The sequence below is a fragment of the Sus scrofa genome, chromosome 10 (assembly GCF_054392235.1).
Source record: "Sus scrofa isolate SSC_HxYL_T2T_F1_AM1 chromosome 10, Sscrofa_HxYL_maternal_Yorkshire_Landrace_v2.0, whole genome shotgun sequence".
Classification (NCBI taxonomy): Eukaryota; Metazoa; Chordata; class Mammalia; order Artiodactyla; family Suidae; genus Sus; species Sus scrofa.
The window spans coordinates 56,142,944-56,170,658 of NC_139392.1; the positions used below are offsets into that span (position 1 = coordinate 56,142,944).

General features: G+C 45.8%; 1 protein-coding gene across 6 annotated transcripts in view; it reads left to right on the forward strand.

The window, feature by feature from the left end:
- Positions 1–4,301, forward strand: part of AGTPBP1 (ATP/GTP binding carboxypeptidase 1) — a 142,608-nt gene extending 138,307 nt beyond the window's left edge. For 5 of the 6 annotated variants that reach the window (XM_005656805.4, XM_005656806.4, XM_084979775.1 and 2 more), the window contains one exon: positions 3,532–4,301. In XM_005656805.4, coding sequence (XP_005656862.2) covers positions 3,532–3,709 — 178 coding nt within the window. In that variant the 3' untranslated portion in view covers positions 3,710–4,301. Of the gene's footprint in view, positions 1–462 lie in introns of all 6 variants that reach the window. The other variant, XM_021064641.2, reaches the window with a different exon arrangement.
- Positions 4,302–27,715: the final 23,414 nt, after the last annotated feature.

Consider the following 27,715-nt stretch of genomic DNA (forward strand, 5'->3'; position numbering starts at 1 on the left):
GCTATGAACCCGACTAGTATCCATGAGGACGCAGGTTCCATCCCTGGCCTTGCTCACTGGGTTAAGGATCCGGCATTGCTGTGAGCTGTGGTGTAGGTCACAGATGTAGCTCAGATTCTGAATTGCTGTGGTTGTGGCGTAGGCCAGCAGCTGCAGCTCCAATTGGACCCCAAGCCTGGGAACCTCCATATGCCAAAAGAGAGGCCCTAATAAGCAAAAAAGAATAAGAAGCAAGCAGATGGAATGTGCAGAGCACAGATGGCATTTAGAGAAAGGGCACTTCCCCCAACATGGGCTTTAATAAAGGAAGATCATCTGAAGAACCAGTGGGAAGGCTGCTTCCAGTGGAGTGCTGGCAGTTGTAATCTTCCTTCTCTCTCCCTATCTCAGTCTTCTCCTGGCTCCTGAAACTGAAATCTGATCTCTCCTCTCCTCCCTGCCCTGCTCCCCACCCTCTATTAGGACTGTCGGCCTGTTACCATTGCGGGAAGATACTGGACTATTTCAGCTACAGTGCAGGCCTTGAGGAAGCTGGGCAAAGAACATGATTTTCTTAGGATCTGCAGACACAGTGGTCAAGTATGAGGACCTGTATGGGTTGTAGGCATGAAATGAGACTATGAAACCAGATGGGTGATGCCAGAACGTGAATGGAATTCATATCAAAGTTTGCATCTGAAGGAGCCAAGGCCAGGAACGGACAGTATCAAATACCTCCTGTGTCCAGAGCCCTGCGCATTCTTTTTTTTTTTTTTTTTTTTTGTCTTTTTGCCATTTCTTGGGCCGCTCCTGCAGCATATGGAGGTTCCCAGGCTAGGAGTTGAATTGGAGCTGTAGCTGCCGGCCTACACCAGAGCCATAGCAACACGGGATCCGAACCACGTCTTTGACCTACACCACAGCTCACGGCAACGCCAGATCCTTAACCCACTGAGCAAGGCCAGGGATCGAACCTGCAACCTCATGGTTCCTAGTCGGATTCATTAACCACTGAGCCACAACGGGAACTCCGTGTGCATTCTTTCTTATGATATTTCTTCTAAAGTTCCAGGAGCTTACTTTCCAGGTGGTGGTCCTCTGTCTTGAAAGCGCTTACCAGCATCTGATACCAGCTCTACTCCGAGTTGCTGCTGTCTGGGAGCTTTTATGCCTGATCTTGTGCATATTTGTTGCCTCTAAATCAACTTCTCTTCTGCAGTTTCCTTATTGACTTACAGCTTCTAAGATTAGGCTTTTTTTTTTTTTTTAAACTCTTGCCCTGACTTCAAAGTGATTAATTTTTTAGTATTCATCGTCCCATGTAGAACTGGGTCTTTGTGCTGCCCCCAGTGAGTATGGCTGAGCTTCCCAAAACCAGTTCATTTTGTGCCAGTCTGTTCTCCTGGTGGTTGTGGTGATAGGGTGGAGTTGGAATTGTGCTGTCTGTAGCTCTCCTGAATCATACTTGCTTCCCCACTAACCCACCGCATGGGAATTTTGTGCTCTTCCTGCCTATTAGGAGACTCCATGATGCTGCTGGGTATTTGCACTGCAGTGGCCCCTGTGCTTCATCACTGAGGAGCCAGCCTCTGTAGTTCTGGTTGGTTTCTCTAGCCCCTGGGGTCGTACATGGGTACCTGGCCCTGGAGCAGAGGTATCTCATCTTTGCATTTCCATGATCATTCCTTTTTTCTTTCTTTTTTTTTTTTTTTGTCTTTTGATTTTTTTAGGGCTGCACCTGTGGCATATGGAGGTTCCCAGGCTAGGGGTCTAATCGGAGCTATAGCTGTCAGCCTACGCCAGAGCCACAGCAACCCCAGATCTGAGCCGAGTCTGCCACCTACACCACAGCTCACGGCAACACTGGATCCTTAACCCACTGAGCGAGGCCAGGGATCAAACCCGCAACCTCATGGTTCCTAGTTGGATTCGTTTCTACTGCGCCACGACGGGAACTCCCGATAATTACTTCTTGTGATAGTCTCCAGGAATAAAATAAGCAAACTTGGCAAGAGATTTTTCTTGCCTTCTCTCTTTACTGTTCCTCCCCGCCTTTGCTTCAGCTAGCCTTCCATCTCCTCTAAGAATCAGCTGCGCTACCCTGAGAATTAGAAACACCAAAGTGAAGGTGGAATGAATGGTAATTTTTCAAAGGAAAGAAAGAGAACAATTGTTTAAAATACAAATAATTTTGTAATGCAACTTTCTTTTTCTAAAAACCTAAGTAAGCATCATGATATTTTAGTTGCATACCTGTGAAATTGATCTTGTGAATATTAGATGTGTTTTAAAGTTTTATACAATCCTCCAAGCCCCTCAGCTTGATGTATCCAGACCAGTCTATCAAACTGCAAGCTCTGAATGTTTAAGAGGATCTTACTATATAAGATCAAGGTCATTTGGCAATGTATTTTTCTCTTCTCTTTAATGAGCAAGATTAAAACAGTTCTAGGGAAAAAAAGATCCTCTCACCAGATGAGTTTTACCTTCCCTTCTCAAAAAATTAGAACCATATAATCCATTAACTTGTCTTTCCCGCCTAAACTTCCAGATGTCTGAACTGAGTTTAATATTCAGTTGCAGGAATTCTTCCGTTTTAGGTGCCTGATAACATCTGCTTCTCTGCTCATTTGAAAAGATTATTGTTCTCTTTTTATTGTCTGTTTTTATAGCTTTTACTTGCATCAGCTATGGGACATCTTTTTTTTGGAACTAGGTGGGATATAAGCAAACATAACATCTATATGAAACTAAGGTCATTTTGGTCATAAAATGGGGGCATTAAAATGTTTCTATAGTGTTTCTTTGTATGGGGTGTGTGTGTGTGTGTGTGTATGTATAAAATCTCCCAAATGGGGACAAATCAGAATACAGTGATTTTTTTTGAAGAGGAAAGAGTATCTTACACTAGTGGACGAGTTGTCTTAATCCCAAACAGCCTACCTAATGAAATATTTAGAAGCACTTAGTGCTTTTAAGCAAATATCTTCTGTGTCCCAAGGGGAAGTAATTAATCTGGGTAAGGAGTGTCCATTTGTTTCTCATTTTTATTCTCGATCAGTGGAAACTATGAGGATGGGTATATGGGCTGTTTTTATGGCAAATAATTACTTTATAGACTTAAAATAAGTGGTTTCAGGGCATGACTGGAAGAACCAATTAGATACCACAGTTTCTTATAAAGCCTATTGAAATGATCTGTTACTTGATTTATAGTGCTCACACTGAACATTTAAGCCTGGACACTGATGAAATCTTTCAAGGAAGTAACCTAAAGAGAGAGTCCCTTGTTTTCTGTAGCTAATTGTAGGATATATATTGACCCTCTGGTCAGGCAATTAAAAATGAGCATTTCACCCTTTATTATCAGTGCAGTAGATGTCAGCTATTATAAATCTATTAATTTGTTTATTTGGATAACATTTCAAATATCAACGCCAATTATTGACCTTATATGGAAATCACAGTTCATCCAGGATGGTCAAATAATCTTGTCCTAGAACCTTAGAATCTAACAGAGTCTCTTTTGTGTTCTGTGTGCTTTGGCTCCAGCCCCACCACCTATGTTTTGGATGAAGACGAACCTCGATTCCTTGAGGAAGTTGACTACAGCGCAGAAAGTAACGATGAGTTAGATATTGAAGTGGCCGAAAACGCAGGAGACTATGAACCTTCTGCGCAAGAAGAAGTACTTTCTGACTCTGAATTATCGCGAACATACCTGCCTTGAGCCCTTTGCGATCTCTTGTTAACTTGCAAAGAAGAAATTAACTATCTTGGGTTTTATTATACAGGAAGTTTGAGAGACCTGAGTGTCCAGAGAGCCAACTCAGAAAGACAGAAAGCACCTCGGGCCTGTTTTGGTTTCAAGACAATAAATGTGTTTATTAATTCATGATGAAATTGGCACTTGTTTTATTTTAGATCTTCAGTGCACTTTACGTAGCATTGAAGTATCAACTATTGGATTTACTTTTTTTTTTTTTTTTTTTTAAAACCAAAACCCCTGAGTATCACTGCATGAATTTTTATCTCCTTATGGCTATATACTGCATCAAATGGATAATTCTGAAGTGTGTGAGACTATCAAATCTAAATTCTAGAGTTGTTGAGAATCCTGAGTTGTTGAAAACTTAATATATATGTACATGGATTCCTGTAGATGTGTCTGTGTGTGGGGGGGGGTGGGTAAATATTGAAAAGAAGATTGTTCTTCAGAATCATGTTCACTGTTGAGTTGTGACTGAAATAATCCAGAGTTTGCCTTGAAAACATGACATTCTTCATTTACCAAATTAAATAAAAATATATTAAACGTTGCATTCATTTCGTCATCCTTTTTAACCAGCTCAGATTATTTGGTGTATAAAATCTTTGGGACAATATTATAAAAGCTAACATCCGAACCCGTTGATCAGCATTTATTTTAAAAATGCTTCATTTATCAGTGTTCAGTTTTTTATGATATGGGTATACAAGTATCTATCCAAAAAGATGTATTTTAATAGCTCTCTTCTCCTACATTGTGTCTCATGGGTGCACCTCAAGTCTGTGATTGCAGTCAGTTTGTCAGGAAGTTTTACAAATGCCATGAGGATACGAGCCAGTATTAAATGTGCATTTGTGGATGAAGCTTATTTAGCATTTCCTGAGCTGTGCCGTAATGAGATGCACCAACGCGAATTCATCAGGGCGTGCTGGCACTGGTAACTGAGTCCTAGAACGTGACAGTAGTGAGTTTCAGCCTTTTCTGGTAGTGACATCTTCCCCCATTTAAGCTGTCCTGCTGCAGGAAAGACTTTGTCATCAGGCAAAGTCAAACGAGCCCAGTGACTTTGGATAAGTGCTTTAAGAAGCAAGTTTCTGTTGTAGCAAGATAAATCCAAAAAGATAACTCATGCACGATGCCCACCGAGACTCAGGTGCTTCAGTTTTGGCATGTTATCTTCACTTGTTCCTGAAAGAATTCCTAAAAAGCTTTTTTTAAAAAATATGTAATAATGGAAAAGAGACCATAAAAGAGTATGTCAGTGTTTTGCATTTTCCAAACCAGTGCTTTTCATTGTTTTATAACGTGACACATTTCATCCTTGGTGTAGCTTCTTTTTAGTGTCAGGGGAGCCATATTTAACGTATTTAATGATAATGAGATTTTTTTTTCCCCTCTAAATAACCTAATTCTTATTAATCTCAGAAAATAAAGACTAAATAGATCGTGAATTTGAACCAGCCCTCTTAGTGTGCGATGCTCTGATTTAGGAGTGATCAGGATGTCTTAGCAAGGTAAAGTATTATTTATTTAATAATTATCTAATGATTCATAAACTTGTTTATTATGTATTTTATATATAAAATAGTTACATACATAATTAAAGTTTTTTCAGAGGGTGGATTACGGAGTCCTTCTGTCTGTATGTAAACTTTTCTTGGCTCTCATAAAACTAGAAATTAAAAACCAAGGTATTCACATATGAAAGGCAACTGCAGTTACTGTAACATGCAGAATAACTCAGGATGTGTTTCTTATGTTAGCAGTGTTAGGGTTAGGGTTAGGGTACTGCCAAATTAAATACTGGGTACTGCTGTAATATTTTATATTGATGAAGCACCTCTTTTAGCAGATGTTACACATGTGAATATGCCTTTTATTAAATAATTATTCACAGGATTGAAGAGGAAGTTTTTATAGTTAGGAAATGCCTTTTTTCTTCAATAGCCTTAGAAAACTAAGAAATAATTTAAAATCCAAACTTTCCTAATTAGGGGTAAAACTAAGCTTCATTGACCATTAGTAGCTAAAAATGCCCCAAATTTTAACCTCTGCGGCTCTGTCTTTTTAGGGTTTTCAAAGAATAACTGAGATGCCTTCAGTGCCATAATCCTGAAAATTAGTGTGTACCTAATAAACTGAGTCTAAGGGTAGAATTTAGATTTATTTAATTTACATTGCATTTGGAACTGTGAATTTTTGTTTTTGTTTTTTGTTTTGTGTTTTTGCTTTTTAGGGCCCTACCTACGGCATATGGAGGTTCCCAGGCTAGGGGTCAAATAGGAGCTACAGCTGCCAGCCTACACCACAGCCACAGATCCAAGCTGCATCTGTGACCTACACCACAGCTTACAGCAATGCCGGATCCTTAACCCATTGAGCAAAGCCAGGGATCGAACCCGCAACCTCATGGTTCCTAGTCAGATTCCTTTCCACTGTGCCACAATGGGAACTCTAGAACTCTGAATATCTCAACTATAGTTTTGATCTCATCCAATGTTTCTCAACTTGTATATGTAGTGTGCATTACAATCACCTGGGGGGCTTGCTTCTGAAAATGCAGATTATGGATTCAGCAGATCTGGGGTGGGGCCCCCACATCTGCATTTCCTAAAAATTTTCAGGTGGCGATGCTTCAGGAACCACACCATGAGAACCGCTGATACGAGCTGTTGCTCTTTCAGCAACACTATTTCCTGAGAGTCACAGGCCCTCTGAATTGGAAATTGGCATCAAGCAGATCAAGCTAATTTAAAGGTCAAGAAGATAGGCAGAGATCAAGAACACAGGGTCACTGAAAGACAGAGCCAGGGTTTTAGCTCAGGTCTTGTGACAGCTGCTGTTCTTTGCCTTCCCCTGCAAAGTGAGGAATGTTAAAAGCTTGAGGCTTGGTCTTTTTGAATTCGCAAAATTAATCAGGTTGGAGTTCACATCGGCTTATCCTTTTTGCAGTCATAGTGCTGTCTGAATCAGGATTTTGTTCTGCATTAAGTATTATTTGTAATCAATCCCTGCCACTTTTGCCAGTTTTTGTGTGGTGTTTAGAAACATGGACATTTGTCTGAATCCATTAATTACAAGTTAAGTAATGGCAATTCCCGTTGTGGCTCGGTGGTTAACAAACATGACTAGTATCCAGGAGGACTCGGGTTTGATCCCTGCCCTTGCTCAGTGGGTTAAGGATCCGGTGTTGCCGTGAGCTGTGGTGTAGGTTGCAGATGTGGCTTGGATCCCGTGTTGCTGTGGCTGTGGCATAGTCTGGCAGCTGCAGCTCCAATTCAACTCCTAGTCTGGGAACCTCCATGTGCTGCAGGTGTGGCCCTAAAAAGAAAAACAAAAAAACAAAACAAAACAAAACAGGGGAGTTCCCGTCATGGCGCAGTGGTTAACGAATCCGACTAGGATCATGAGGTTGCGGGTTCGGTCCCTGCCCTTGCTCAGTGGGTTAACGATCCGGTGTTGCTGTGAGCTGTGGTGTAGGTTGCAGACGCGGCTCGGATCCGGATCCCGCATTGCTGTGGCTCTGGCGTAGGCCGGTGGCTACAGCTCCGATTAGACCCCTAGCCTGGGAACCTCCATATGCTTCGGGAGCGGCCCAAGAAATAGCAAAAAAAAAAAAAAAAAAGAAAAGAAAAAAGACAAAAAAACAAAACAGGTAAGCTGGAGTTCCAATTGAGACAGCCCTTAACCACAATGCATATGACACCTCTTAAATGTCAGGTATCTAAAATAAAGATGGTCATATTATTATAAGCACTGAATGTGTAATATAATCAATGTACTAATGGAATTGTTTTTGTGCATGATCCAGAAGTAAATTACAGTAGTGAAACTATAAATGTATCTTTATAAATCTTTTTGTTTTCCTCTGTATTTTAATCATTACAAAATATCCATTGAAAATCAATGAATATTTCTCTGATTTTGGTGAAGATTTAGTAGCTGTACGTGAACACTAGTCCTCCCCCTTAGGAAAAAAAAAATAAAACATATTGAAGCAATATTTTAATGGAAAGGATGTTATATGATTTAGTAAGTAAATTTTTCTCTGGTTAAAGCATATTTAAATTCCTGCATAGAAAAAAGGGAACTCAGAAGAAAGTCTCATTTTCCTTTTTCTTTTCTGGGCCGTACCTGTGACATAGGGATGTTCCCAGGCTAAGGGTTGATGGCAATGCCTCAGTAAGGAAGGATCTACCCCTGGCGACCATCACGCAGCCCTGAGAGGAGAATGCTCTCTCAAGACAACCAGCATTGAAGGAACAGAGCCAAGAGAAACCGGTTCCTCCTATCACCTGGGCCCCGCATCAAGCTGGTGGTGAAGCCTCAATTGCCTCTGTTATCTGGGCCCATAACGCACCTGCAGAGTTGAATCTATTTAAATGGAATTTTCTCTCACTAGAAAAGATGTGTCCATTGCCCAGGTATGTATGTCTGAATCCGCTCTGAAAATTCACCAACCTTCATTAGGTGTCCTTTACCGAAGGAGTGGCCCTACCCAAAGCACGTCCCGTCCTAAGAGAAGTTAAAAGGAAGGGACACTAAGGGATATTCTTGGGAGGCAGAAACAGCAGATAAACACTGAAACATGGCAGAAATGCACTTTCATTTTGCATCTACCCGAAAAGCTTACTGTGCCCAAAATGAGCCATAGTTCCATCAGTGCCTCCTGGAAACTCCAGAATTCTCTCCTCCAGTGAGGAGACCTGTTACTGGTTTGTTCAGAAAGAATATTATCCCAAGAGATGACTTTGCAGTATCTTTAAAGTTCTCTGCAGTAGTAATGGAGAACACCGATGTTGTGAAATATTAATATGGGAAGCCATGCAGCTCTTTGGTAGTGCATCAAATTAACAAGAGGGACCCAGGGAGCAAGCGGACAGGGAACCGAGATCCTTTTGTTGAGTGATGTCAATTAGACCAAAGAGCAAATGTAATGGGATGAAGGCTTAATATTACTCAGTTTCCAATTCCAAAGCCATTTCCATCCACCCACTGCTCGAAACTCCAGATCCCTGCCTTTCATCCACACGAGATGCTTCGATAAAGAGCATTTCAAAGGCTCTTTAAAATTTGAGAAGTGCTTTCTTAAAAGTTTTCTCATTTGGGGAGTTCCTGTCACGCTCAGCAGAAGCAAATCTGACTGGTATCCATGAAGATGCAGGTACGATCCCTGGCCTCACTCAGTGGGTTAAGGACCTGGCATTGTTGTGAGCTGCGGTGTAGGTCACAGATGCAGGTTGGACCTGTGTTGCCTTGGCATGGGCCAGCAGCTACAGCTCCGATTCGACCCCTAGTCTGAGAACCTCCCTATGCTGCAGGTGCAGCCCTAAAAAGCAAAAAATAAAATAAAGTGTTCTCCTTTGAGCATCAGGAAAACACTATTAGCAAACAGATACATTTGCATTATCATTTAATATGTGAGGAAGGTGGCCCCTTAGGCCAGATGACTAACCTGGACTTGTGAGTGGCAGATCTGAGGCTCAGACCCCACCCGTGGGCTCCTTTGCCCACTGCCCTGTGCTTCTTCCAGCAGGCAGTAACCTGCAACATGCACCGTCTGCGAGCGAGCCAGCCCCATCTGCCCCGTGTAAATAGTTTGACAATATTGGGAAAATGTGCAATTGTTTTATCACTGTGTGCCCCAGGGTCCCTAAGATGGGTGGGCAGAGCTAAATGCCAGTATCAGGATTGGGAAGTCTTGCTCCTGGGTGCTTCATGAAAACAAACATGATGGAAACACTTTCTCTTTTAGCCCATGGAATGATTCGTGTATTTTGCACATCAGTGTTTTTCTGAGTAGTTGGGAGGAAGGCAGTCCATCCAGTTTTTGTTTCTAAACATTTTATTTTTTAAAAGGAAAGGGTCTCTGGAGTCTTTTTTTATTTTATGTTTAAAAATAGGTAATGGTTTAGTACAAGCCTTTCTCTGTCTTTTTTGCTTTCTCTTGAGGCTGCTTTAAAATGATCTTAAGATGATGAGGGAAAGAATTTTGTCTAGCACACTTACCTAAAGTGCATTTTGTCTCATAGGCTTAACCTAAAGCACATTTTTGTTTCCTTTTCTTTAAAGAATTTGTTTATTCTATAGTTTGATCATTACCTAACTGACAGGGCCAACAAATAAGCTCATAATTACCTGTTTTTCTAGATTGGATTTTAGTTACAGGAATATAGTCTTTTTATAATACAAAACAAGAGTAAGATGATCTAAACACTCTTTGTATTGTTATTAATTTATGATTGTGTTATTGGCAAATATTTTATAAGGGCTTTTAGTCCTTGACTGATTAAATTTGGCTTTGGCTTACATCATTCTTGAGGTTCAGTCATTCTTTTTTTTCTTTTTTTCTTTTTAGGGCCACTCCTGCGGCATATGGAGGTTCCCAGGCTAGGAGTCGAATAGGGGCTACAGCTGCCGGCCTACACCACAGCCATAGCAACACAGGATCTGAGCCATGTCTGCGACCTACACCACAGCTCACAGCAATGCCAGATCCTTAATCCACTGTGCCATGCCACAGATCGAACCCACAACTTCACGGTTCCTAGTCGGATTCGTTTCTGCTACGCCACAATGGGAACTCCCCAAAGTTTGGTCATTCTAAGCTTATGCATCAGTAGTTGTCAACTGGACAGCTGAGTAACTGCCTCTGTAACCATCTACAGGGTGCACCCTGCCTGCCATGTAGATGACAACCATTGTGGGTCATTCTCAGGGTCTGTCCCACACTCAAAAGCGTAAGCATCCTGAACAAGGAGGAGAGCTCCAGGACTCCACCTGGCTTTACTTCTAGTTAATGTGATTCGGGGAGTCTTTTGGTAAAACCACTCCGAAGCACATCAATCTGTCCTGTACTTGGAGTGAATAAATTAATGATGCTTTGCTTCGATGATAATAAAAGCTAGCATTTGCAGAGTACCTACTATGCTACAGGCACAGATCTATGTCCTAAGTCTATGCCTATTCAATCTTCATAACAACCCTGTGACAGGTACTACTATTCTCCCCATTTGACAGATGCAGAAACTAACTTGCTAAAAATCATACTATTAATAACTGCTGGAGAATAGTTTCTTATTCAAGTCAAGCAGGAAAGTGACGAAAAACTTCTATCAGGGGTTTTTACAAAGTTGCTATCCCAGACTCCACTGTATCTCACCAGGGAGTACTTTTCCTGGCCAGTGAGGTTCAAGTGTGGCTTGTTTACATGGTTTAAATGGACCTGCCATTTTACTTATACCCCCAAGGGACAGGTACTGGAACAGTGGAGCCCTTTTAAGTCCAATCTCAGCACCCTCGCTGACTCAGAAGCTGTAGCAGGATGGCCATCACATTTCACTTCTCAGGAGTAGCTCTGTTTATAGGCTGTCTCCCATCACCTGACTCCTTTTGGGAAAGCCGTGATGGAATTCAGATAGCAATTCAGCCACTGCACGGTCCCGATCCCCAGTTATACCATCATAAACCTTTTGTTGTTATTAAAAGGAGAGTAAGAAGCAGGTTCATAGACTGAGAAAAATAACATACAGGTCTAACATAAAGATCTTTGGGAGTTACCGCTGTGGCGCAGTGGGTTAAGGATCTGGCATTGCTGTAGCTGTGGTATAGGTCACAATAGCAGCTTTAATTCAGTCCCTGGCCTGGGAACTTCCATATGCCTCAGGTGTAGCCAAGAAAGAAAGAAAGAAGAAAGAAAGAAAAGAAGGAAGGAAGGAAGGAAGGAAGGAAGGAAGATCCTTTATCTGGAGGATCTGTATGATGAGAAAATCACTGATTAATAAAGTTGGATTGTGAGTGTTCCCTCTTGAAGGAAGTGCCACACTTTACAGCACGTCTCATTCTCCACTAGGCACCTGCTTGGGATCCACTGAACAGGTAGTGCCAGGGGGTGCTGTGTGTGGAAACCAGCCACGGACTCTAATGAGTAAAACCAATGGACCGAAACACACAGAATCACGGGCAGTGACAGGGTTGTGACTCATGGAGCTGTTTCGTGCTGTATGCAAGCATCAACTTCTGCAGGAACAAAGAAACTTCTTTTTGCAGGCCTAGAGAAGTGGAAAGCTGTTTCAAAAATTGAGTTTGAGGAAGACAACTGGGTAGAAGGTAGACATAGCACAGCAAAATTTTTCCTTTTGGTTTTTAGTATGTTAATATTCAAATAGCTCCCATTCCGAGCCAAAGCCACCTGCCTAGGAACTTCCTGGGGACAGATGTAATAACCCCCAAGGTGTGTGTGCTCCACAGATCTTTGGAATGATCCTTTGCATCTTTATCCTCTCTGCTCGTCAGCACCACCCGTGTCCTTGCCAGCCTCCCACAGCACATTTGTTTTTTGTGGGCCCAGCTTCTGAGCCCTGAGATCTTATTCATTGTGGATACTTTCAAATGATCCAATTTGATTCAAAGGGACCAAAGATGCTCTATAGGGCCCTAGTTTTCTAATTCGGGATTCCTTTGCACCGGGTAGACAATTTAATGTCCCTTTAGTTAATTCACCAATTCGTTAATGTCACTGCTATCACAGGCTGGTGAGGTTATAGAGACCCAAAGTAATAGCAGCAACCTACCGGCTGAAGGAAAATGATGCGACTCGGGAGTTTTGTCTGCTCTGTTCCCACGAGAGAGTAATGCACATGCAGAACAGAGGGAAGAAAAGCAAGAGATAGTCTATCATCTTTATATCTTGCTTAAAAACTGTCTAGAAATTGCCTCTTCATTGGGGATCAAAAATGTCACTCAACTTCATGGAAATTGGAGACACTTTAATCCGTGAACCGCTAGAAGGGCAAACCCAACAGATCTCAGTACCTAAGTCAGCCTTTGCCTCTTTGTCAGACCCATGTCCCTATTTTTCGTCTTTATTGATGAACCTGGGAAAATGAGTGTTTCCCTTTACCGGGATCTTTACCAGGACCTAGAGTGGACCTGAGTCACTCACATTGTTGTGTAAATAGAATCTAATTTAAATAACCCACGGGGCTGAGAATGCCCTTTCGTAGGTCTGCTGTACTAATTCGGAATAAGTTACATTGGGTGAAGGATTTACTGTCTATTTCATTAATTCACCAAACATTGTTCCAGCTTGTGAGGTCACAGAAGCCCAAATTTGTAGGGTGTCAGGTAAAAAGCTTCACACAAAATAACAGCTCAATAAATGGTCTAACTCTGGGTGGTGGCCCTTGTAACTCTTGTATCTTTCTTTCTTCTCCTTAGTAGGTCAGAAAATATCTGGCCTTCCATAAAATCTTAAGTGCTGAAAAGGCCCCCGGGGTCACTGAGTCCCACTCTTTTTAGGTGAATTCAGTCCAGGAGAGGTTAAGTGATTTGCCCGAGGCCAGCCAGCTTTCCGACTCTGCTCCCTGAACCCCCTCATGGGATCCTTTCTGCTGTGTACACTTGGCTGGCACATCATATGGGGCAGAGCAGAAGTGACTCTGATTTCAGACTTGCTTCATATGCTGTTGACATATGCCAATGACACTGCCCATCTTGCCATTTACAGCTTTGACTTTACAGCTTTGGGAAGCACCTGGAAACATAATTGCAAATACCTCTCCCATCCAAACATTCACTCCCCGTGCCTAATAACGAGGCTTTGAGGTGGTGGCGCAGGAGAGCGACAGGATGATAAAACTCTTGTGAAATGAGAAATCTGGGCAAATGGGGTTTGGTAATGGACTTTGCAGGGACATGAGTTGTCTGACCACCGGTCCATGATTAGGTTGGTACATTTTGTATTTTGAAAGGCGCACAATGTCAAGTCATTGCCCAAATACGCGGTAAGATTTTGATTATTTTGCAGAATTGTAGCAAAGCACCTCCAGGCTGATTTTTTTTTTCCCTTTTTCAGCACTTTATGTTTAATGTTCCTATCCTTTGTTTAGAAGTTGTACTTTCTATTGTTTGTAAACAGGGCTATCAATAAACAGTTTGCTTCAGTGATTTAATTGTTCTATTCTTGGAGGAGAAATTCCAGCTGCCTTTGGATTTGAGACACACAGAAAAATCTGCCTATGCATGGCAGCTCTTAATTGAGAGCATTCGTTCACACTTTGGTCAAACCCTTACTACGTACTGGTGTGCACAGGACCGTGGCAGTTGAGAGGAATGTGAAAGTGAGTAAGATGTGGTCCTTATCTGCAAGGAACTTGGAGTCCCGTGGAAGAGATAGGGATGGTTTCAATAAACGACAACAATGCAAGATAGAACATGATGCCAGGAAAAGGGACATTACTGAGGTGCCACACGAGAATGAATGATCCTGAGTGACCTTTGAGGGAGGGGCAGGGATGTCAGACTCTGCTGGGTCTTTTTTTTTTTTTTTTGTCTTTTTGTCTTTTTGCCATTTCTTGGGCCACTCCCTCGACATATGGAGGTTCCCAGGCTAGGGGTCGAATCGGAGCTGTAGCCCCCGGCCTACATACACCAGAGCCACAGCAATGCGGGATCCGAGCCTCGTCTGCGACTACACCACAGCTCATGACAATGCCGGATCCCTAACCCACTGAACAAGGCCAGGGATCGAACCGGCAACCTCATGATTCCTAATTGGATTCGTTAACCGCTGAGCCACAATGGGAACTCCTCTGCTGGGTCTTAAAGAATGCTAAGGATTGAAAAGTCGAGAAGGGAGCCAGCAGCAGAGGAGTGCAAGCAGAGGGAAGGGCTTTGGGGATAGGTATTCCAGCCAGAGGGAGCAAGGTACACAGAGGCTGGAGTTCCTGTCGTGGCTCGGCAGTAACAAACCTGACTAGTATCCTTGAGGACGCAGGTTTGATCCCTTGGCTTTGCTCAGTGGGTTAAAAATCTGGCGTTGCTGTGGCTGTGGTGTAGACCGGCAGTTGCAGCTCTGATTCGACCCCTAGGGTCAGTCATGGGTTGGGCAGGAGGTGTAGCTTAGGGGGTCTGCCCACCCCCTTGGTGGTGCTGAGTGCAGGGGTCATGCACAGTCCCCTGCTTCTGCCTTGAGCAACTCAGAAGTGGCAGCCGGATTCTGGCTTTTGTATCTCGCTTGTAATTTGCCGCAACTGCGCATGCCTGCATGCTGTTATTTTTAGTCCTTTATTGTTTCTTTGAATTCTGTTGCTCCAGGAGATTTTTTTTTTGTTGTTCGTTTTTTGTTTTATTTTTCCAGAGCTGTACGCAGTGGCACATGGAGGTTCCCAGGCTAGGGGTCCAGTCAGTCGGAAATCCAACTGCCGGCCCACGCCACAGCCACAGCCACAGCCACAGCAATGCCAGATCTGAGCTGCATCTGTGACCTACACCACAGCTCACAGCAACACCGGATCCTTAACTCACTGAGCAACACCAGGGCTCGAACCTGCATCCTCATGGATCCTAGTCATGTTTGTTAACCGCTGAGCCACAAAGGGAACTCCACTCCAGATGTTTGTCCAGGGGCAAGCACTGCAGCAAAGGGTCCCGGGTCCCAGCCTGTCTCACTGTCCCTGCAGCCTAGGCTCCAAGCTGATGCCCATGGAGCCTGACCCAGCTGTGGGCAGCCCGAGCAGACCCCCAGATGAGCCCAGGCTCCATCAGTTGAACCAGAGATGCCCTACAGACCGTGAACGAGTGCTCATGGTTGAAGGCCACCGAGTTTTGGCACGGTTTGTTATGCAGCATTGCGGTGGGGATGGCTGCTAGGACTCACCCTGGCAAAGACAGGAGTGCCCCCCTTCTCACTTTCAGTTGGAATAATTGAGAAACTGTATATCAAGTGTTCTAAGTAGTCCTTTGGCCTGCTATTGCTGTTACTGTTAATCTCATGTTGAACTTGACCCACTATCTCTCAGAAGCCAAACACTAGAAGCCATCTTCACAGGGCTGGGAAAGGACACCTTGTCGTTGGAGTTCCCGTTGTGGCTCAGTGATTAATGAATCTGACTAGGAACAGTGAGGTTTCGGGTTCGATCCCTGGTCTTGCTCAGTGGGTTAAGGATCCGGCGTTGCCGTGAGCTGTGGTGTAGGTTGCAGACACGGCTCAGATCCCACGTTGCTGTGGCTCTGGCATAAGCCAGTGGCTACAGCTCTGATTAGACCCCTAGCCTGGGAACCTACATATGCTGCGAGTGCGGCCCCAGAAAAGGCAAAAAGACAAAAAAAAAAAAAAAAAAAAGTGCAAGGTGTAACATCCATGGATTAAGTGGGACCGATGGAAAGAAAGAAAAGGAGGTGATGGGGGCAGGGAGGGCGGGGGTGAGGGAGGCCACGAGGGAGGGGGAGGGGGAAGACAGCCAGGTCCTAGGGGCTCCTGTCGCCCCTGCCTTCCCCTCTGCCTTGTTTGAGGCTGGGGTCCACGTCTCGTTCCCCTCCGGGACATCTATGAGGCAGGCCACCTCCTTTCCGTCCCCCTGGGAGGACAGTGGAGAACTTGAGCCCAGTCCCCTCCAGTGGACTTGGCTCCTCAGGTTCCAGTGAGAACACACCTTAGGTCTGCTGAGGCTTCAGAAAGTGTGCTAGAATTTCCCGCTGTGGCTCAGTGGGTTAGGAACCCAGCTAGTATCGATGAAGATGCAGGTTTGATCCCTGGCCCTGCTCAGTGGGTTAAGGATCTGGCGTTGCCGTGAGCTGTGGTGTAGGTCACAGATGTGGCTCGGATCCGTCGTGGCTGTGACTGGCGTAGGCTAGCAGTTGGAGCTCTGATTCGACCCCTAGCCTGGGAACTTGCATATGCCACAGGAGTGGCCCTAAAAAGAAAAAAAGACAAGAAAAGTGTGCTAATGGTCTGAAATGCAGATCAGAAGGAAAACAGGATTTGGGCCCTGGTTCTCCTCCTCCTCCTCCTGGGGCTGCACAGGGGCCAGGGCTTTCCTGCATGGGCCTCCCAAGGGCCTCGGGGCCTGTGGGCTGCCACTCGCCCTGTCCTCCTGGGCCCGCAGTCCTTCCCCGGAGTCCCCACCCTGTCTGTCCCCTGCTCCTCACCTACAGTGAGGACACTGGCTCCAGACTCTGGTACCTCTTCACTTCATTGTGGCGTTGGCTGAGTACCTCATGGAGCAGGAGAAAGTTCTGGTTCTGAGAGTGGGGACCAGGCTGGGGAAAGGCAGAGACCACAGCTCTGGGTGGGGACCTCTACACCCCTGAGTCCAAGAGACCCACAGACACGCACAGGTGTCACCACAGGACAAGCTCCTCACTGGATGCTCTGCCATGGGGCCCGGCCAGGCACGTGTAATGTAAATATACCTGCCTTTATGAAGAATGTCCTTAGTAACCAAGTTATTTGAACAAATGGTACCATTTGTTAGGAGGTACGTGTGAATGATGTGGGGTGTGATGTCTGTGTGTCTGTGTATCTGCATGTGCATGTGTGTGTGTGTGTGTGTATGGTAAGATGTGTATGTAGCATGTCTGGTGTGTTGTGTGATTGCTCTGTGTGTGTGTGGTATGGTATGATCTGTATGTATGTGTGGTGTGTGGTGTGAAGTCTGTGTATACAGTACGTGTGTGTGTTCGGATGTGATGTGTGTATGTGGAGAGTGTATATGGCGTGTGTGCTGTGGGACCAGTGTATGGTATATATGTGTTATGTAGTACGTATATGGTGTTATTGTGTGGTGTGTGTGTGTGTGTGTGTGTGTGTATGGTGTGGGGCCTGTGTGTGTGTGGTGTAGATACGTATGCAGTATGTATAGGTGTGATGTGTGATTGTGTGGTGTATGTGTGTGTGATTGTGGTATGATGTGTGTGTGTGATATGGGATGTGTGTGGTGTGTAGTGCTGTGATGTGCGATTGCGTCTAGGATATGTGCTGTGGTGTGTGATGGTGTGGTGTCTGGTTGTAGGTGGTATGTGCTGTGTGGTATGGTGTGTGTGTGTGTGATATGGGTTGTGTGTGGTGTGTAGTGCTGTGGTGTGTGGTTGTGTATGGTACGTGTGCTGTGGGGTGTAGTGGGGTGTGTGATGTCGTTAAAGTTGCTAACCAGCTGATTTCACGAGAGGGACATTATCCTGGATGATCTGGATGAGCCCTGAAATGCAGAAGAGGAAGCCAGAGGACTTGGAGAAGGGACACAGAAAGATCTACAGAGATCTGAGGCACCCGTGCTGACTCTGGAGATGGAGGAGGAGGCCCTGAGCCAAGGACTGCCCATGGTCCTGGAAGCTGAGTGTGACACGAGCCCCAAGCCTGGGGTCCAGTTCTCCAGGGAGCAGAATTCTGCCAACAAGGGCCTTGGAAGAGGGCTGGTGCCCAGAGCCTGCGGCTTCATGTGGGTTCAGTCCAGGCATCCTTGCTCAGCCCAACCCCATCCTCTGGTTCATGGGACGTAGGCTGAGGGCTGCATTAATAGCATGGGGAAAAAAAGAGACCCAGGGCAGATGCGGCAGTGAGGCTAGGGCTGCCAGACTTAGCAAACGAAAAAGAGGATGCCTAGTTGAATTTCAGAAAAACAGCAGTGCAATATTTGGGGCATTCTTTTTTTCTTTCTTTCTTTCTTTTTTTTTTTTTTTTTTTTTTTGTTGTCTTTTTGCCATTTCTTGGGCCACTCCCGCAGCATATGGAGGTTCCCAGGCTAGGGGTCGAATCAGAGCCATAGCTGCTGGCCTACGCCAGAGCCACAGCAACTCGGGATCCGAGCTGCGTCTGCTCACAGCAACGCCAGATCCTTAACCCACCGAACAAGGCCAGGGATCGAACCCACAACCTCATGGTTTCTAGTCGGATTCATTTACCACTGCACCACGATGGGAACTCCCATGGGCATTCTTGCACTGAGAACATATTCATTATTTATCTGAAGCTCCAGTTTGACTAGGCATCCTGTGTGCTGACGGGGGTTCTGCAGTCTACACCCCTTTCCCCATAAAAAGGCCAGGCCTTCATCTCTGGAGTGGAAACAGATCCAGCTGGGGACTCCCAGTCTTCACTATGGGCTGAATGGGAGGCATGGGGTATGATTTGAAGGACCTGCCAGCTTGGGGCACAGACCCAGGGGTGGCGGGATGGGCATGATATCTACCTGTAACATTCACTGTGAGCCCCAACCCACTTGCCCACCTTACGGGACGTCCAGAACCCCCTTTTCTCGGGGTCTCCCGACCACCTAGGGTTGATTCAGTTTAAAGGGATAAGTCCTGCTTCCAAACATCAGGCTTACCTTTCTCTCCAAGCTTCCCCACTCCCATCCCCGACCCCAGCCCTTCTCTCAGATCCCTGGCAGCCTCCCTCATTCTCTGAGGGAAGCTGCTTACACACTTGTGGAAGGTTCTACCAGTTTTATTCGGGGCAGTTGGTTGAGGAGGGCCGCCCATTTTCTGAGAAGCTCTTGCTCCTGTCCTGCCAGCTGACCATGGCCAGAATGTTCCAGTCCAACCAAGAGGCTCTAGGATTGTGAACCTCAAAAACTCAGGCCAATTCCCCATCCCTGTGCTCCCAGGGAGGCGTTCTGGCTCCACAGCAAAGGTTCTCAGGTCCTGCCAGCAGCCACCTCTGCATGGAGAGTGGTTCTAGAAGGAGAGGCCTTTCTTAAGGCCCAGGGCCTTTAAAGAGAGAAGGTTACCTAGTGATTCTTTCTTGAACAAAAATCTGCTGGGACCAGAAAGGCAGTTAGAAATTTTAAGATGGCCACTTCTTAAAATTCTTCCCAGATTTCCTGTTGTGGCGCAATGGGATGGGCAGTGTCTTGGGAGTGCTGGGGTGAGAGTTCGATCCCCGGTCCAGCACAGTGGGTTAAGGATCTGACATTGCTGAAGCTGTGGCTTAGGTTGCAACTGCAGCTCGGATCTTATCCCTGGCCTGGGAACTTGATATGCCGCAGGGTGGCCAAAAAAAAAAAAAAAAAAGAGAGAGAGAGAGAGAGAGAGAGAGAGAGAGAGAGAGAGAGAGAGAAAATCTTCCTGATCACGCGTTTTGCTGATCTATTGGAGGGAGGAAGACAATGGGGCTTCCTGCTGAGTTTTGGTCAATTGGATCACCCCACAGGGTTGTTACAGTCTTAGCAGCCGCTTGGGAATGGTTGTACCAGGCAGGAGCAGCCTGGGTGCGTGGGAACAGGTGTGTGTATGTATTTAGTGTAAATTCAACAAGTCCGTGGACACCCTCCTCCACCCTTAGCCTGAAACACCCTGTCAGCATGTCTTGTGTCACAAAGCGTTTCTTCCAAGTGGTAAACACACATACAATCCATATTGTGTTTGAAAGAGACAATAGTTCAAAGGGTTTGCCAGGCTATTTTTAACCTTGAAGTCTGGACGGAAGAGGATGTCACATGCTGGGAAAAGTGTCCAGATATTCAGACAGACCGCAGCCAGAGAATTCTGGTTTGTATTTGTTTCTCCCAGAGTTGGGAGCTGGGATTATTCCAAAAAAAGGTAGGTTTTAAACCCCTTGTTCCAAAAAGCTCTGCAGCTTGACCTATGCCTTGAGCTGCTTTCTCTCCTGCGGTTTGTAAACAGACATGGACAGCCCTGCAAGCCAGGGTCCTGGATGGGTGTGGGTGAGCTGGTGGCAGAGGAGGAGGGGTCTTCTGACAGTGGATGGACTTGGCATTGCAGAGGAGCCGAAGCTCAGCTACCTGAAAATAAGGAGAAAAAAGAAGGGGAAAAAAAGTGATCATTTCAGGATTTCCTGCCTCTGCTGTGTGATCTTGGACAAATGACTGAACCTCTCTGATTTTTCAGTCATCTCCTTTGTCACATGGTAACTCCAACTGCTGAAGACTGGGGTGGGTATGAAGATGATGAATGAGACCAGTCATTATTAGGTCAATCGAGTATTCATTACCGTCTCTCCTTTCCTTAGATGCGTTTTTTCCCATAATCGTGTTTTCCTTTCCCCCATTTGTTGACTAGGGCACATGGTACGGGGTCTCCCCAAACTACTCTGACCCACAGCCTTTGAGTGAGGAAGAGCATCCCGAAAAAATAAAGTCCTAAGAGGTGTGTGAAGGAGGCGGAGCGTGATTGTGGTTTGTTCTGTTCTCTTGGGAGTGGGGGGCTTCCTGTTTCATCAAGAAATAGTGGTTTTATTTGCAGGTGAGTGAGGGCCTGACATGGTCCATGAACTGACTATAGAGAGAGAGGAAGGTCACCCTCTATCTAGGCCAGAGGGAACAGGAGGCCACCACTGACTGTCGCCATTGGAATAAACAACATGGGCCTTTTGTTCTTGCGGAATGGTGGGGACGTGACCAGATAAGGGTGTCCTCCCATTGGCACGTCCACAAACAGCCTCCCCACACATTCCCCCCCGCGCCCCCCCGGCAGCCCCAGGCATGTGCTGGGTCCCACTGGTCCTCACCTGCCTGGCGTCTGCGGCCCCGGTTGCGCAAGGGCTTCTGGTCGGCAGCATTGTTTTCTCCATCAGGACTCGGTTGTTAACCACACATGCTATTTATTTTTCTTCAGGAAAAGATGCAAGCTGTGTGCCTCCAAATGCTGGAAGCTCAGAATATTCCATTTGTTTGCGGAGAGACAGACGGGATGGCACACTTTCAATCAAACTATGAAACGCAGCCTGGCAGCCTGGGGGCAGGAGGGAAGAACGAGGCCCCGCCCTCTTCTGTCTGAGGAGCCTCGGAGCTGGGAAGCTGGATCCGGAGCTGGGACGCTGGATCCGCTCTCTCCAGGCCCTGGCAGCGGTCCTGGTGCGAGTACTGTCCGGGGACCGGGGACCAAGAAACCGTCCAGAATGGTCCTTCCTCTCTGGGGACGCGCAGGGCAGTGAGCCACGTGCTGTGCCCCATTGATTTGCTCAGGGTCCCCAGGCCTGGGTCCTTGGGGTTCCCATATGGAAATGGCTTTTTCTCCCCACTAATTTACAAAGATAATAAGTAAGCATTTATTTATTTATTTATTTATTTATTTATTTATTTATTTATTTGCTTTTTGTAGCTGCATCCGCGGGATATGGAGGGAGGTTCCCAGGCGAGGGTTCGAAGGGGAGCTGTGCCGCCGGCCTATGCCACAGCCACAGCAACGCGGGATCTGAGCCCCCTCTGTGACTTACACCACAGCTCATGGCAACACAGGGTCCTTAACCCACTGAGAGAGGCCAGGGATTGAACCAGCATCCTCATGGCTACTAGTCGGGTTCATTACTGCTGAGCCACGATGGGAACTCTAGAAAACAATTTTTTTTTTTAAATTGAAGTATAATTGATGTGTAATGTTCTATATGTTTCAGAACAACAAAGACTGAAGACAGACAAATAAAAGTGTAATGGCTCCCTGTCTGTGTCTGTCTGTCTGTGTGCATCTAACCTGCCTTTTTCAGCTATGGACATCTGAACGTCTCCCCACCAGGTTAACACATAGAGGTCTGTATCCTAAATTGTGATGGTGGAGTCTTATTACACTGTGTGGCTGTGGCAGCCCCCAGCGAGGCATGGTGGCTTGGTTGCCAGTTGTTTTTGCTTTTATGAACTTTGCTGAGTTGAACATCCTTATACAATATGTCTTAGCCTCCTTGGTGTTCTTACATGCATAGGCTAAACTCTTATCCGCAGAAGTGCTGAGAAGATGCTTTTGATGAATATTTCTGAACTGCCTGTCCCAAAGTCTGTGCCAAGGACACCCAACCTCATAGAGTAAGAACCTTGGAGTTCCCATCATGACTTAGTGGAAACAAATCTGACCAGCATCTGTGAGGACACAGGCTCGATCCCTGGCCTCGCTTCAGTGGGTTAAGGATCCAGCATTGCTGAGAGCTGTGGTGTAGGTTGTAGACGTGGCTCAGATCCTGCGTTGCTGTGGCTGTGGGATTGTCCGGCAGCTGTAGCTCTGATTGGACCTCTAGCCTGAGAACCTCCATATGCTACGGGTGCAGCCCTAAAAAGACAAAAACAAACAAACAAAAAGGAATCTCATACCTCACCATCACACCAGAGCACACTACTTTTTTTTTTTTTTTTTCAGGGCCGAGTGTTCACCATACAGAAGTTCCCAGGCTAGGGGTTGAATCGGAGCTGCAGCTGCCAGCCTCCACCACAGCCACAGCAACACCAGATCCCAGCCATCTCTATGATCTATACCTGTAGCTCATGGCAACGCCAGATCCTTAACCCCTGAGTGGGGCCAGGGATCAAACCCTCATCCTCATGGGTACTAATTGGGTTCATTACCACTGAGCCACAAAGGGAACTCTCAGAGCACAATTTTTTTTTTTTTTGTCAGTTTCTGGGGTCATCTTCTCTTAGATTTCATAAGGATTAGCATATCTTGACCTGGGAAATCTTTAAGTAATAAAGATTTAAAGGTTTTCTTCTTATTGTAGTTATAACAAGCTTTTTATAATAATAATGTCTTTGACTTTTTCCTATTTCAGTTTTTTTCTCATGAAAATGTTCAGTGTGTGAGCCCAGTTGAAATAACAGGAAAAAGAATACCTACAAGGGCTCCATCTAGATGCAATGATCTACATTTTGTTATGTGTGATTTCTCTCTCTTTATGAGTGTGTATTTAAATCTTCCTGACAACCACACTGCTGTGATCACACCAAAGAAAATTACCAATAATTTCAGAATATCCTCTAACTTCTAGTCCATATGCAAACTAACCCGGCATGTGCAAAGTATTATTTCAGTATAACATCTGTCATATAATTCTAATGCCATATAATAGGTAGAGCTCTCAATCCTGGCTCATGCACCATAATCACCTAGGGCTCTATTTTTCATAGGGCCTGAGTCTGGAAGTCGAAATTCTACAAGGAATGTTGAGGGGCGGGCATGGGGGTAATTTTTTTTAATTGAAAGATTTCCTGCATGTTAGCAAATTTATCTGAGACCAGATACCTAGGTACGTCCTGGTGCAGGGGCACTGGCAGGTCAGAAAGGCTTAACTTGGTCACCCAGGCGGTGACAGCGACTACCCCCGCGGGGCTGCTGCAGTTAACCCCAAAAGACAGAGCAGAGAAAACAGCAGTAAGCTGATGGAGATGTGACTTTGGTGTTGGAGGCTGGAGAGTCCCCTCAGGCCCCTGACGAGGCCTAATTGTGCAGGGCTAATCTGCGTCCTGAACTGAGGGGCTGGGCATGCGGACTGCCCGAGTATCTGCTCTCTGTGCCCTGTCGTCCTCTGGGGGAAAAAAAGTCTAAAGAGATTCTGGAGTTCCTATTGTGGCTCAGCGGTAATGAACCCAACTAGGAACCATGAGGATGCAGGTTCAATTCCTGGTCTTGCTCAGTGGGTGAAGGACCCAGCGTTGCCATGAGCTGTGGTATATAGGTCGAAGACACAGCTTGGATCTAGCGTGGCTGTGTCTGTGGTGTAGCCCAGCAGCTGTAGCTCCGATTTGACCCCTAGCCTGAAAACCTCCATATGCTGCAGGTGTGGCCCTAAAGAGAAAAAAAAAAAAAAATCATCTGAACAGAATTCAGTCTGCAGCACCAGAATCTCTCATCGCCAGGAGAGTCCACTTCATTTAGAACTTAGAAGCACCAAGGTTTTTAACAGTGATGCTTCATGCCTGAAATACTAGTCACTAGATTTTCTTTTCTTTCCTTTTTTTCCTTTCTATGGCTGCACCTGCAGCATATGGAAGTTCCCGGGCTAGGGGTTGAATTGGAAGAGCAGCTGCCGGCCTACAACACAGCTTGCAGCAAAGCCAGATCCTTAACCTGCTGAGTGAGGCCAGGGATTGAACCCACATCTTCATGAATACTAGTCAGGTTCTTAACCTGCTGAGCCAAAATGGGACCTCCAGGCAAGAAACTTTCTGGTCTGCTTAACCAGAGACTGTCTCTCTTGTCCTAACTGCAATAATGTGTTTTAATTCCTCATTTTTTATTAGCGCCCAGTGGAAGGCCATGCTATACAAGTCCTGGTGGGCTTCTTTTTTGGGTTCAGTGGGAATCTCAGCTTCACATTTACCTCTGAGCATCTCAGATGTCCTCCCATACTATTCCGAGGGTAGACCAAAACCATCAAAATGAGAATCAGTCATGACGATGGTTTGCCATCTTCCATCTGATAAATACCATCTCTCTTTCTTTGTATTTGTTGGATTTATATTAACTTGGATTATGTAAGCTGGCTTGCCAATGTGAAACAGTTAAAATCCCCTTTTAACCACATGAAACAGATTCAAGTGGGGGATGCAAGGCAGGGGTAATTCTGGGAGGTGTCTGAGAGTTGGATTTCGGGCTCTGTTTCCAGAGTGTGAGTTCTTTTTTTTTTTTTTTTTTTTTTTTTTTTTTTTTTTTTTTTTTTGTCTTTTTGCCTTTTCTTGGGCTGCTCCCGCGGCATATAGAGGTTCCCAGGCTAGGGGTCCAATCGGAGCTGTAGCCACCGGCCTACGCCAGAGCCACAGCAATGAGGGATCCAAGCCATGTCTTTGACCCACACTACAGCTCACGGCAATGCCGGATCCTCAACCCACTAAGCAAGGCCAGGGATCGAACCCGCAACCTTGTGGTTACTAGTCAGATTCGTTAACTGCTGTGCCATGACAGGAACTCCAGAGTGTGGCTTCTTTTTGAAACATCCTTGCACTAGGTTTGGAATCATCAGTCATTTGTTAATTGCTGGCAAACATGTCTTTTTGCAGCTGCAGAGAGACAGAGAGGGGACATGGGAGTCAGTCTCCATGTAGTCATTTCTGATCCCACCGAACTGTTCTGAAGCTCAGTTTCCTAAAATCCTCTTCATCTCTGACTTTGACCCTCCCACTCCTGGTCTGGGTCTCTATCAGCACCAATGAGGTCTTCAACAACGGGATGTTGCAGTTTTATTGTATTTACTGGGATGATGAATATAGATTCCATAGTTCCCTCCTTCCTGCCCCCTGCCCCAACTTAGAATTACAATGAGTTTTATGTATAAACAGAATTAGGAGGGAAAAATTGTGAATGAATGACATATGTAAAATACATGTACCATAGCCAGGCTCTGAAGGAAAACTCTTGTTTTTTCTGAAGTTTTTCTGAAAGCGGTTTTACAGACAAATCTTAATTCCCCTATATTTGAATTATGCAAAAAAACCCTAAAGGATGGAAAATCAAAATGCTCCAGTGATCTCTTTAGACTACCTGAACTACTAGCATATGAGCCATCTATCCATCTATCCATCCGTCCACCCACCCATCTGTCCGTCCACCCATTCACCCATCTATCCACCCACACACCCAAGCAACCACCCACTTATCCATCCAACCACCCACCCACTCACTCATTCACCCACTCCCAATCCATCAATCCATCCATCCATCCATCCACACCCATCCACCCATTTGCCCAACTATGTTTTTTCCATCTTGTAAACTTAATGCTTTAACATCTGCCCTGAATGTATTTGTCACATCTACTTTGTTCTGGACAAACAAATGATATTACTGAATCACCTTGCCTTGGTGTCCCATCTCCCTTGTTAGCTCCCACATCCTGGGGAGGAGTCCTTCTCCCAGGGGTGCCTTTCCAATTCCAGAGCAATTAATCCAGAGTTTACCCCCCACCTACTTCTCTTACTGGATTTTCACAGTTGAGGCAACTATCCATTTACCACATCACCCAAGGGCCAGATGCCAGGCAACTAGGAAGAGTCCTGACACAACAGAGTGCTCTGAGATTATTCAAATGGGCCAACGTTGAGACTGTTTATGCTGCCTTCCCCCTTTCTTTCTGTGGCAACCACAATAAAGGCTCCTGTCCACGTTTTCCCCTCATTCCCTCTGCCTCTGGACTGATTCTGGTGCTTCTCCATATGGCCCTGGAGCCACGGAGTGCCCTCTCCCCTTAGGGATGGTGAGTAACCAACTATTTTTCAATGACCGTCCTCTCCTGATACATTAGCTTTACCACAACTGAAAATAGCAAAACCTATTAAAATGCCTACTGTGTGCCAGACATTGCATGAGGCACTGCAAAAGGAAGGAAAGCGAATCAGAGTCCCTCCTTTAAGGATCCTTATAGTTTGGATGGAGATACAGACAAGCAAAGACATATTGATGGAGATAGGGAGGCTCAGGGTAGTGATTTTAGAAGGTCACCAATGCCATGCTGAGATTGTGGACAGTAATCCCAGAATGGCGAGGAGCCAGGGAAGGTGTATGAGCAGGTGTTGTGATCAAATGTGACCTAGAGGTGAGGAGGGAGTTGGCGCGATCTGGAGTCAGCTCTCTAACCTTGCCTGTTGGGGACTTGGAGGGACAAGAAAGTGGCAGGAGAGAAGGACTCAAGAATCCGTTTGGAGGCTCAGCAACGGGGCCAAGGTGCCTGACAGAAGGTGGGGCCCCTGAGCCGTCAGTGTATGGCCCACAGGTAGGTGGCCAGATGGGCATGGAAGGGCAGACCGATGGACAGGGCAGGAGGGAAGGATACATTTTACGTGCATGTAGGACCTTCCAGGGTAGATAATGACAGGAATAGCCTGTGGATGGTGCAGCTCCTAACGGGAACTTAGGGAGGGATGGAATCCCCTGGAAAGAAGGCTGACTTAGGAAACCTGGGACAGCCAATATGTCGTGGGGTTCCTGCCAATGTCCACTCCTGGCTCCTCCCTCTTTGGTTTCCTCTTCTTACCCCCTCCCCCTTATTACTGAGTATCATATGCCACGTGTGTGCCCATGTGTGCGAGAGTGTGTGTGTTGGGGGTGGAGTGTCAAGGGTGGAGCTGACTGGTGTTTGGTGAGAAGTAAAGGAGGGAGGGGTCGATGCATCAGAGAGATGGCGGCGCTGTGATGAACGAGGAAACGGAAAAGGATGGAAGGGGAGGCGTGGCTTTGAAGAGGACGGAGCCCGTCTCCTCCTGTCATGTCGAGGACGTAGGTGCAAAGCAGCTCACAAAATTTAGAGGTTAAGGGACTATCAGGTCTGAATGCGTCTCTTTTCTGTGAACCTAGAGCGGGGCTGGGGGCTGGATGCCTAAGCCGTGGGGCGTGTTGGGGGCACTTCCAATAGGAGAAGAGCCAGTGGTGTGTGTTTGAATGACACACGCTGGCCACTGGGACACCCTGGGCCATCAGAAGGTCATAGAGGTGAGTGACACTGCCTTAACCCCAATGCAGCATATGGTCCGGTGG